This window comes from Photinus pyralis, unplaced genomic scaffold (assembly GCF_008802855.1).
Source record: "Photinus pyralis isolate 1611_PpyrPB1 unplaced genomic scaffold, Ppyr1.3 Ppyr1.4_LG3a, whole genome shotgun sequence".
Lineage (NCBI taxonomy): Eukaryota > Metazoa > Arthropoda > Insecta > Coleoptera > Lampyridae > Photinus > Photinus pyralis.
In genome coordinates this window covers 3843917-3855088 of record NW_022170509.1, presented here as the reverse complement: position 1 = coordinate 3855088, position 11172 = coordinate 3843917, and the positions used below count along the sequence as shown (strand labels likewise).

The 11172-nt window shown below is 34.8% G+C and overlaps 2 protein-coding genes across 2 annotated transcripts; both read right to left on the bottom strand.

Moving 5' to 3' along the window:
* Positions 1–2417: 2417 nt before the first annotated feature.
* On the bottom strand, positions 2418–4265 carry LOC116166062 (cyclin G). The gene is made up of 5 exons (XM_031480886.1): positions 4106–4265; positions 3703–4049; positions 3059–3340; positions 2803–3006; positions 2418–2754 (listed from the first exon to the last, which is right to left on the bottom strand). Exons 2-5 carry the CDS (start codon positions 3958–3960, stop codon positions 2572–2574), a joined length of 927 nt encoding a protein of 308 aa, XP_031336746.1. The 5' UTR covers positions 3961–4049; positions 4106–4265; the 3' UTR covers positions 2418–2571.
* A 4598-nt stretch (positions 4266–8863) lies between these two features.
* On the bottom strand, positions 8864–9474 carry LOC116166061. The gene is made up of 2 exons (XM_031480885.1): positions 9381–9474; positions 8864–9335 (listed from the first exon to the last, which is right to left on the bottom strand). Exons 1-2 carry the CDS (start codon positions 9444–9446, stop codon positions 8988–8990), a joined length of 414 nt encoding a protein of 137 aa, XP_031336745.1. The 5' UTR covers positions 9447–9474; the 3' UTR covers positions 8864–8987.
* Between the last annotated feature and the right edge of the window lie 1698 nt (positions 9475–11172).

The following is an 11172-nucleotide window of genomic DNA, read 5'->3' as shown; positions in this document are numbered from 1 at the left end:
GCACCATTTTACGTGTCATGTCATTGTTACATTTTTTATTGCTTCATACAGTCTCCAGTTTGGTCCTTTTTTTTGCATTTTTGTCATCCGACCATTGTTGCATTTCTTCTTTTTTATTTGACAGTACGATGTTCTTTTCTGAGAGTATTATGGTAAACTGTGTTGTCCAGAACAGATTTGGGATCCAACCATTTCATGAAATTATTTCCATTCATGTCATCGTTTTAGTCTCCAGTTATGCTTCCGGATTAGTAATGCATTTGGTACAAATCCATCCCCATGCAGTGCGTGTAAAATCACTAAACATGGACCTTTTCCTATTGGGAGTTCGAAGTTCCGTCTGATCAAAAAGAAGAGTATGGATTGAGCTGATGTAGGTTTCAGAGTTTTTCATCACCAATTTTCACAAAAATGCTAATCTAGCAACCTAACATCATATTTCTCCATGAAGCTCGCGCGATTGTCCGCGGTTTTCTGCCATCTGAAACCATGAATTATTAAACTCACTTTGAAAGTGAAGCCATATGGCCATTCTGGTTAGAAAATAAAGAACCGTTTCGGTTAACGAAACGAGGCGATAAACCATTCATTATTGATTTTAAATTATTTCTGTCTTCGTGAATTTCCTGGAGAAGAAATCCCAGAGTTGTGTAGCTGCGCTGGTGGTTTGCTCGAGTACAGCTCCAATTGCGTCGATTCACAAAACTAGCATTGTGGTGAGCAAGTAATTTACTAAGTCTTTTGCAGCGTTCGAAGAGAATACAGGTGGACCGGATATTTCGATGTGGTGCTTAACTGAATGCGTCACTTTATCACTGAGCAATCGTGGTGTAGTCACATTCTTGTACTTGTTAAAGAGGTCTACGAAGGGCGGCGCTAAATAAAATACTGTTGCGTTTTATAGAAGAAATACAGCGACATTTATTATGACGTAGACATAGGTGTTATGTTTTTCCCTATGTCTACTTTTAAATGGTAAAATATACTCTGAAGGGCGCCCAATTTTATGCGTCATAATATATCTTTTAAAACGACCAAAGCTGGCTATCATATTAATTAATTTGAATATTGTTGCTTCCCTATTTTTATTTTCGTTCGTGTGCGATGTATTCAGCTAAACAAAAGTGGATATTGCCAAATGGTAGATAGTGGCGGTAACAGTTTCAGTAGCGTAAGAGATTTATTTTCTGTAAAGCCAAAACAAAAATATTCTAATTAATTATAATATCACAGCCAGATCTTTATTTGTATTAAGAAGTTGAAGAAAATTAGGCGCATTTCAGAAGCAATTTTGTCTTTTAAAAGTAGACATAGAGAAAAACAATACACCTAAATCCTTATGTCTACTTCTTAATAAATATCACTGTATACTAAATGGCGAGCGTTGTCGTGGGATGCGGCAAGGCGAACTGATTCTGCACGCGGAGAGCTGGTTGTTTCTTGAAGCAGCAATTCCCTTTGCCGAGTTCAGAGCTTTGCTTTTAAACGTTTGCGACCAGGGACGCTACGCTCTCGTCGACCGTTTTGACCCATGAGGGTGCAGCACGTTTTAGTTTGCTCTTCCACTTACAGTTGCAACTCTAAACAACTTTACAACTCAATACACCCAACCAGCACAGGGCTAGGTGGAACATGATGTTACATTGTTCACAAGGATCATCTCGGAGCCTGACGCGTTTTTGCACAGAGCTATCACATCTGATTTTTGCAGTAGGTGATATATTTCCCTTTACTAGAAGCATGCGCACATTAATCCTGATGTTCTGGGCTTCTGATGGTCTAAGAAAAATCTTGATGATTAATGTGCGCATGCGCATTGTCTCTTATTTGTAGAAACATTTCTTAAACCATAAATGCTTCCAGTAAAGAAAAACATAGCGCACGTAGCTACGGCCTTTTGGGAAGTACTGATCAATGCATGGCAATTACACGAGTTACTCGCCTTAGGGCGAAAACCTTCCTTGTTTTTCTTTTAGTCAGTTCAAGAGCTACATCGATAATTTGTTTGATAATCGACAATTGTTTTGGATGCCTAGAAGTTGTTGATTCATTTTCCAGCCTGGTGTCATCAATATATTTTCAAAATTGTTATTAATATTAGAAACAAATACAAAAGACTGGAAAATGGTATTGAATAGTACAATTCCCGTATAAAATAAAAAGCGACTTACTGAAAAATTATTTATTTCTTGATAAAACTGGCATATCTCTCAAATTCATAAAAAATAATCACTGATTTAGTAGCAATTATTGTACACAAATATTTTCATATATAAAAAATTTTTTGCTACAATAATTGGTAACAACTTACGACTAGTAAAGATCAAATGCCGTAATATTGAACAGAGCTGTGTTCCCATCAATATTCAAGAGTATTTACAATTAAAAAATATTATGTAATAAACTTTGGTTTTTTAAAAATTTTTTTGTACTTTTAAAATACTTTTTAGTTTTCTTAAAAACATCGTACATACACTGTATACATTGATATGCAATAAATACTGTCCAAAATTTATTACATTTCAATACTAAAAATACAATACTTTTTAATTTTCTATTTTGCAGATTAGTTTATTCTTCGGAGATTGTATTAAGTGATTTGAAGTACTTCCAAGCAGACCTTGTGGTGTAAAGTGATCGTGACGAATATCGCCATAGCAGATTTTGTCGGTACAACGATTTCATGTGTTTGTCGTAACTTGTTAAACTATCCTTTATGATCTTGTGGCAAGACGTAAACTCAACAGGTACGATCTGGAAAAGAACTGTAAGTAATTTTGTCTAGTTTTTATCATCACTTACCAAGCAAATCAATTGAAGGTCTACAACAGTCGTGAACAGCTGTAGTAATTCGAAAGAGTGATACGATAATGTATCGGGTATTGCACATGACATAAAACGCTCAAATTCGTTTTGAATCAATGCCAGCGCTATTACAGCAGGTTTTGCTGAGGCACATTGAGAATCACACATAATTACTTCCAAATGACATAAAAGCTCATCTTTCTGTAACCAAACGAATAAGATCTCCACCATCGACCTAATCAAAAGTACAAACCTCCAAACCCACATTGGAAACAGACTTTAGATGAAACTGGTGAGCGACTGTTTCCAAAAGATCTAAGAATTGATTCAGATAATCTAAGACGTTCGTTAGAACTTTTCCATTTCCTAAATCTAATTTTTGTTTAATTATTTCACTCATTCGGTTCATGTCTTTGACAGAACATTTACTTTGCGAGATACTGACTAGAATCTTTGGATCAATGTTGTAGTGATGTAGATCTGATGCAACGTTCATGCAACTTATAACAAGGCAAGTTAAGTAACGTTGCTGCACCTGTAACAAAGAAATAATCAACAATTTGCTACACAATAATAATAATAATTCTCTTTGATCAACTGTGTTTCTGTAAGTACATGTTGTTGCTGGGTATACATTTTTTGTACTTTAAACTTTAGGAAACTAAAGCCCATTCAATGTAAATAGACTGAAAAAAACTGTGGCAACTTTCCAGAACTTGATTTCCTTACAATTACAATACAGATATGAAATATGTAACTAAATGGAACAAAATATTTGTTCCTATTACATCACAGACTTGACCTTAGCACAATTAGGCAAGGCTACTGACGTATAAAAAAACAAATCAAGTGTTTAAAAATATTTGTTTATGTATTAACGCTTCTATTTTTACTCACCTTCATTTTAATTAAAAACCGGTCCAACAAATTGGTAGCTGTGATAAATACTGCGGAAGGTAAATTGAACCAAAATTTGAGAAATCGTAGTAAATGGACAGCTCCGTCACGGTCCGCTAATGTAACTTCACCCGATATTTGATCACGAGACATTGCCAGTAGATTAGTGCCCATTTCTTCCCCGTGAACCAGTGCGATCTTAATTTGGTGTATAGCATCCGGAACTGGCCAGTCTCGGTCTCTGCGATTAGGAGTCATTGTGAATAAAACTGTGGCTCTGTATGTATCAGTTTGCGACAACCATAATCATATACAATTCTTAATCGAAGGAGTGAGCCAGGCTAGATCTGAAACGTACAACAATTAATTATCCTAAAACGCAATTAACGCAAATCTTATTTACCCGGATGCTATAAGTGTGCGAGCGGTGATTTTGTACTTTTACAAGTTAATGCTCAAAAATGGAATTATCAAAATGTTCAAAATGAACACTGACTACGAACACTAATTAAAAAAAGACAGAAATCAACCTTAATTTTCACTCTACCACTAACAAAGCATTTTATTCAAAATCCGAAAGCTCCTAATCCCTAGGACATAAGGATCAAAATTGTGAACTTACAATCTTACAACCATCAGGAACCAAAGAAACTGCGCGTGCAGAACGTCTTACGTTGGTAACAAAATTGCAAATTTCCCGCCGGCGGTCTAATAAAACTGACCCACAATTTCGCACATTTGCGTGCTAACTTATTTATTACAATTACTGGCACCGCGTAAACAAGCACATCACTACACTCAATGTTAGAGTAAACAATATTTGTCACATTAACCGAACAATTACATTGATAAGATATTGCTGCTCAATTTCTACGAAGGTCAGCAAACTGAGATTACTGTCGCAATTTCAGTAATCAGAATTGGGGGATAAACGTGATTAATTCGTCGTCGTCTACACCTGGACTACCAAATTGGGATATATGTCTATCCAAACAGAATTGAAAAGAGTTGAGATAACAATATCTAATCATTGTTTTTTTGCAAACGAGACACACGTGTAGTAAGATCATGTTTACGTATAGGTACCTGTTTTTAGTTTTCGGTGCTCATGTACAAAGATTTTATCTGAATATTAAGTGTGAACACTTGAAATTGAGTAGTCTCCCCTTAAAAGGTCGAGGTACTTACGACCCACGTTTTAGCAGTCAAAATGAATATTCGCTAGCGTTTTGTCCTCTCGCAGTAAGAAGGAATTTGTTACCAAATTTTTCCAGTATTTGCGGAAGGGGGGTTGATTTTTCCAAACCTTGGGGAGTTGCGACCTCGTGGACCGTGTCGGCGGTTAAACCGCTTGTGAGCAAGAGGCGAAGAGTGCACTTTCAAATTTGTTTTTTCGATTTTAATAGCCCTTATGCGTTAACGAGAATACGAACATGAAATAATTTTTAATTTCTGATCGAATGACATCAATACCAAGTCTGTAAGTGGTGTCGTTCCGGAGCTTTTGTGACTCAGACAAACAGACACGCAAACAGACAGACATCAAAAGCGCAAAAGTGCCCTATTTAGTTTTTGAAAGTGAAAGTGCACTAAACTTACAAAATTATGTACAGCTCTGACACGTTGCAATATGCGAATGAACTAATTAACGTGTAATTTTATCGAAAATTTAAGGATATACTTCAAAATGAACGATATATATTATATAACATTGTTAAACCTGACCTAAGCCACTAAAGGGCAATAAACTAATTACTTTCGGTATTAAAATCTATCGTATTAATGATCTGAATCGCGATGCAATTATGTGCTTGGTGAACTTAATGAGATTTTATTTTTCCGAATCATTACCTTTGTGGATGTCGATGACTGGATAGGGGGCATTCATTAATTAAGATCGAGTTTAGATAAATACATGGGAATTTAATTCCTTGATTGTGACATTTCAAAATTAAGAAAACACTTGTTCATAAGTAGGTACATTGATGCGAAGATATTTTAAAGTATGTGTAAACTTATGCAATACGGCAGAATATGCAAAAATATGTATTTTTAAATTAGCATATTGGGTTCAATAATCAGAAATTTAACTGCATTTCAAAAATATTAGTGCCATACAGTGCCATTTATGTTAGATATCATGACGAGAATCATGTAGTAAGTACCTATTCACTTTAAATTAAAGAAGGCGTAGGTATAGAAAACAATTTTTACTTTATCTCACGAAATACCCTTTTGCTTATCGACATCAAAACACTTGAGTTTCTAAAAGTAGTTGTCGCTTACTTGGCACTGATGGTACGAGTTTAAGTAGGTACCATAAATTATTCTGTAATTTCGACTTTGGTTAAATAGCTTGTAGAGCAAATCGGGGATGTACCTATAGAAAATGGATAAATAGCACCACAATGGCGTGATCCTATTTTGTGAGGGAACCCGGAGGATAACGTTCCCTACAAAATCACTATTTCCATTGGCACCAGTAAATCCCCCTTACAACACACCATTTGAGTTAACGCGTTCATTCTGTTGCATATTTACACTACACTGTTACACATACCTGTAGATCTATAATAGGTACTGGGGGAATGGAATATTGCTATACGATGTTCACTTACCTTTTTGAGTTTTGAGTACACTTTGATTTGTTTCTTGTAGCTCAGTTTATTCTCACCATATCCCGAAAGCTCTTATGAAAATACTAGTTTGCCATAATAAAGATATGGACAAAAAAAAATAAAGAAGGTACATGAAAAGAATACCTAAACAAAATCAACACCTTCGACATACTTGCTGTAAGAATAGCGTACAATAAAAATGAGCGTTGAAATTATTTTTGCAAGTCCTACAACAAAGCGTACCTACATTAAATTAAAAGAGCAGGTAGCAAATTTATGGTTTTATTTTAACATCTTGTTGAACAAAAAAGTGTTTTTTAGCAAGTAATGAAACGCGTGAGTCTTTATATTTTTCGTGTTTTGAATTAATGCATTGATGATTAAAGAAGTCAAAATATTCGATGTGCCGTTAAGCAGACACACTTATAATGGGTAAGCGCTAAATCAGAGAAAATTTTGAATCCTATTGTTCATAGGGTTACTGGCGGACCCTTTAACTATCTTTCAGCTCCGAAAAGGGCTATGGTTGAATTTTATTGTTCATATATATATATATAATGTTGCTAAGGGCCCCTATACGCATAGTAAACTAAATAAATAAAAATATTTGATGCTTCGCAAAATAGACTTCCCTAGAAGTGGCGAGAGAACAAAATTGTGATTCGACAAGGGATTGAATTTTATTGTTCATTCACATAGGTTTGCTGGTGGACCCTTTAGGTATATTCAATTAAAAAAATAAAATTAACGTTTCGCAAAATATCCACCCCTTGCAATGGATAGTTGGTGGTAGGTTTCGATAGTGCTTAATGAGCATGAGCCTATGCTGGCAGGCCCTTTAAGCATGTTCAGTGGATGGTGGATGGGTGCTCACTTAGAGAGAATTTTAATTTTAAAAATACGTATTTCGAAAACTGATAATACGTAGGTAGGTACTTAATCCGAAAACGGCTAGGGGTCCGATTATATTGTTCATTTATTACGAGCGGACCTGTTGAAACCGATGATTAAATTTCAGTTTCAAATAGTATTATTTTCATTTTTGTGTAGATGGAGTATGCATACGTTGATTTAATTTTTAGTTTGGGAAATTGTGATACATTATTGATAACATTTTTCAATTCAATAGTTGTTGTTGGTAAAGTTCTATTGCGTGTGAGTTGTTTTTTGGTCTTTTGGCGTCGTCATTGGTAGTGTTGGGCATTTGCTTATCTGTCAATTAATTAAATCTTCTCCATCCTGTTTTCTTCCTTTCCCTCGCCATATTCTCCTTGTACCAGAAAAGAAAAAAGAAAAAAAATAGCAATTGAACGACGACAGGTAAGTGATATTTTTGATTATTTCAATTAACTAAAACAGGACCTTTTAGGTATAATCAATTAAAAAATAGACATATATGCCTGTTGTACACTGTCTTTTTTTGAGGCCTTCAAAAAAAATTGTCTCAGATCGACCCGGAAATTTTTCTTATAGAATGTGGCCTGTAGAATCCATGATTTCAAACAGTTCCAAGATTGGGCTACTAGTTCAAAAGTTACAGCCCTTTGAATTCTCTTTCGAAATTGGTTTCTTTTCTTGTCTATAACTTTTGATTGAGAAGTCTGATCGAAAAAGTACGAATTTTTTTGCATTCTACGCACCAAAAGTAATAAGAAGAACTGTTTTCCCGAGAAATTTTGGTACAGTCGATTTTTGGTAAAAAAGGAAGGTTTGTACACTGCTTTTTTTTTAGGCCCTCAAGGAAAATTGTCTCAGATCGACCCGGAAAAAATTTTTTCTTATAGAATGTGGCCTGTAGAATCCATAATTTCAAACAGTTCCAAGATTGGGCTACTAGTTCAAAAGTTACAGCCCTTTGAATTTTTTTTCGAAATTGGTTTCTTTTCTAGTCTATAACTTTTGATTGAGAAGTCTGATCGAAAAAGTACGAATTGTTTGGATTCTACGCACCAAAATTAATAAGAAAAAGTGCTTTCCCGAGAAATTTTGGTACAGTCGATTTTTGGTAAAAAAGGAAGGTTATACACTGCTTTTTTTGAGGTCTTCAAAAAAAATTGTCTCAGATCGACCCGGGAAAAAAATTTTCTTATAGAATGTGGCCTGTAGAATCCATAATTTCAAACAGTTCCAAGATTGGGCTACTAGTTCAAAAGTTACAGCCCTTTGAATTTTCTTTCGAAATTGGTTTCTTTTCTAGTCTATAACTTTTGATTGAGAAGTCTGATCGAAAAAGTACGAATTGTTTTGGATTCTACGCACCAAAAGTAATAAGAAAAAGTGTTTTCCCGAGAAATTTTGGTACAGTCGATTTTTGCTAAAAAAGGAAGGTTGTACACTGCCTTTTTTTGAGGCGCGCAAAAAAAAATTGTCTCAGATCGACCCGGAAAAAAATTTTCTTATAGAATGTGGCCTGTAGAATCCATAATTTCAAACAGTTCCAAGATTGGGCTACTATTTCAAAAGTTACAGCCAGGCATATATGTATTTGATGTGCCTCAAAATAGGCTACCAAAACAAAAAAAAACATCGTATCTTTGTTTCATAAACGTGATGTCTAGGCACTCTTCCAACTTGTAACAAATGGTAATTAAATAAAACTAGTTTTTTTAACAGTTGCTAATTAATAGTAGATAATTTTAACATATTGCTTCAGCTATTTCAATACAGTTAGCAAGTAACATCATTGGTTGTTATTTCATCAGTGTTATTTCTCAAACATACCAAGAAATTATACGCGTTGTCGCCTTTGTCAGATTCTTTCTTTGCACACTTTGCACAACCTTTCACTGCTTCCTTCGCCTGTTCTGATGCATTTCCCATGTGCTTCATCACATTTGCAATGTTTATAACGCCGTCTACCATCTCCTCAAGTGTTTCCATGAGGCAGACATAGTACTGTTTCGATATCGGGTCGTCGAAGAATTTATCTTCTGTAAAGTTTCCCGCAGTGTGGACTTGGTCGGTGTTATTTATGCATGCTACGGCCGCTGCAGCTTCACCTTCCTCTTGCTCTTTCTAAAACGTTACAACATAGCGTAAAGAGTTACCTAAGTACTGTACCTCTTGTGCTGAGAGCAGCGAGGCTGTAAACAAAACGGCGACAGATGCCACAATTAAAATCTTCATGATATTGAGGCTTGGTATGATACCTATATTATCAGATCCCACAAACCTATTTATATAAATATCATTGGACAATGATACAAAAAATTAATATACCTAATAGCTTACCATACACATTTTTCCCGAGTATTGTACTATGGTAAATTGCGGTTAACTGGATTCGCTCAATTACATCTCTATTTTAAGTCATGAGTTTCGAACTCAATTATTCTGATTCAAAATCATCTAGCAAACGTGGTTTAATATTCAACTTCCTAGTTTTTTTTAGATAAATTATGTGATACAATTCTTTTTCCAAACGAAACCGGTCACTTCTGATGAATGAATTTCAAGAGTGGTGTCCACACTTACCAAAATTAATGTGGTGTCGTATCCCAAGAGCTACGTAAAGAAACTAAACGATCATTACATGTATTTGCAGATGCATCAAAATCAATTTAGGCAGCATGCGAAGAATAGAATTGCACCTACAGATCGTATTACAATTCCGTGAATGGAACTTCTTGGTATATATCATAATATTGTTAAAGATTTAAACATTGGGCACATCTTCCGGCTTATTTTAATCTGATTCAATGGTTGTTTTATATTAATTAAAACCACCTACACTATTGTGTATTCAATCGAGCTAGTGAAATTCCAGAACTCACAAATCTCGAAAAATGGCAGCATCTTCCTAGTAGTGAAATGAAAATTACGAATTTTTAAAACGGGATGGGATTTTACTTGTACTTGGCAACTGAAGGGTTGCTTGTAGATGCTCTTAATATAAACGATCAAGGAGATAAAAATATTGGACCCATAACAAAATTCACATCCCCCTCAATCGATTACTGTTATACGTAGGTAAGAGCGAATTTTTAAAACTGAATGGGATTTAACTTATAATTGGCACTTGAAGGTTTGCTTGTAGATCGTCTTAACATAATTGATCAAAAAAATAAAAATTCTTTACGTGCAACAAAATTTACGACCCCTTCAATCGTATATTGCTACGTAGGTAAGAGCGAATTTTCTTAAAAATTACGAATCTTTAAAACGGGATGGAATTTTACTTATAATTGGATATTTAAGGGCTGCTTCTAGATCTATTAATCATAATCGATCAACGAAATAAATATATTTGATCTACCACAAAATTTACAACCCCCGCAATCGTATACTGCTACATAGGTAGGAGCGAATTTTCTTAAAAATTACGAATTTTTAAAACGGGATGGGATGTAACTTATAATTGGCAACTGAAGGGTTGCTTGTAGATAGTCTTAATATAATCGATCAGGGAAATAAAAGCATTGGACCCACAACAAAATTTACAACCCCCTCAATCGAATACTCTTACGTATGTAAGCTCGAATTTTTTTTTAAATTACGAATTTCTAAAACGAGATGGGATTTAACCTATAATTCGCAACTGAGGGGTTGTTTGTAAATCCTCTTAATATAATGGATCAAGGAAATAAAAGCATTGGACCCACAACCAAATTTAAACCCCCTCAATCGTATATTGCTACGTAGGTATAAGAGCGCATTTTCTTAAAAATTACGAATTGCTTAAACGGGATGGGATTTAGCTTACAATTGCCAGCTGAAGGGTTGTTTGCAAATCTTTATATAATTGATAAAAAAAATAAAAATACTTTACGTACAACCAAATTTACGACCCCTTCAATCGTATATTGCTACGTAGGTAAGAGAGAATTTTCCAGGGTAAAAAAGGAAGGTTGTA

Excerpts from the sequence above, each read along its gene's own strand:
- LOC116166061 (XM_031480885.1), bottom strand. The coding sequence starts at position 9,446 with ATGAAGATTTTAATTGTGGCATCTGTCGCCGTTTTGTTTACAGCCTCG. Across the intron at positions 9,336-9,380 it reads CGCTGCTCTCAGCACAAGAG|AAAGAGCAAGAGGAAGGTGA; the intron begins GTACAGTACTTA and ends GTAACGTTTTAG.
- LOC116166062 (XM_031480886.1), bottom strand. The coding sequence starts at position 3,960 with ATGACTCCTAATCGCAGAGACCGAGACTGGCCAGTTCCGGATGCTATA. Across the intron at positions 3,007-3,058 it reads TTTCCAATGTGGGTTTGGAG|AAAGATGAGCTTTTATGTCA; the intron begins GTTTGTACTTTT and ends GTTTGGTTACAG. Across the intron at positions 2,755-2,802 it reads ACCTTCAATTGATTTGCTTG|ATCGTACCTGTTGAGTTTAC; the intron begins GTAAGTGATGAT and ends GTTCTTTTCCAG.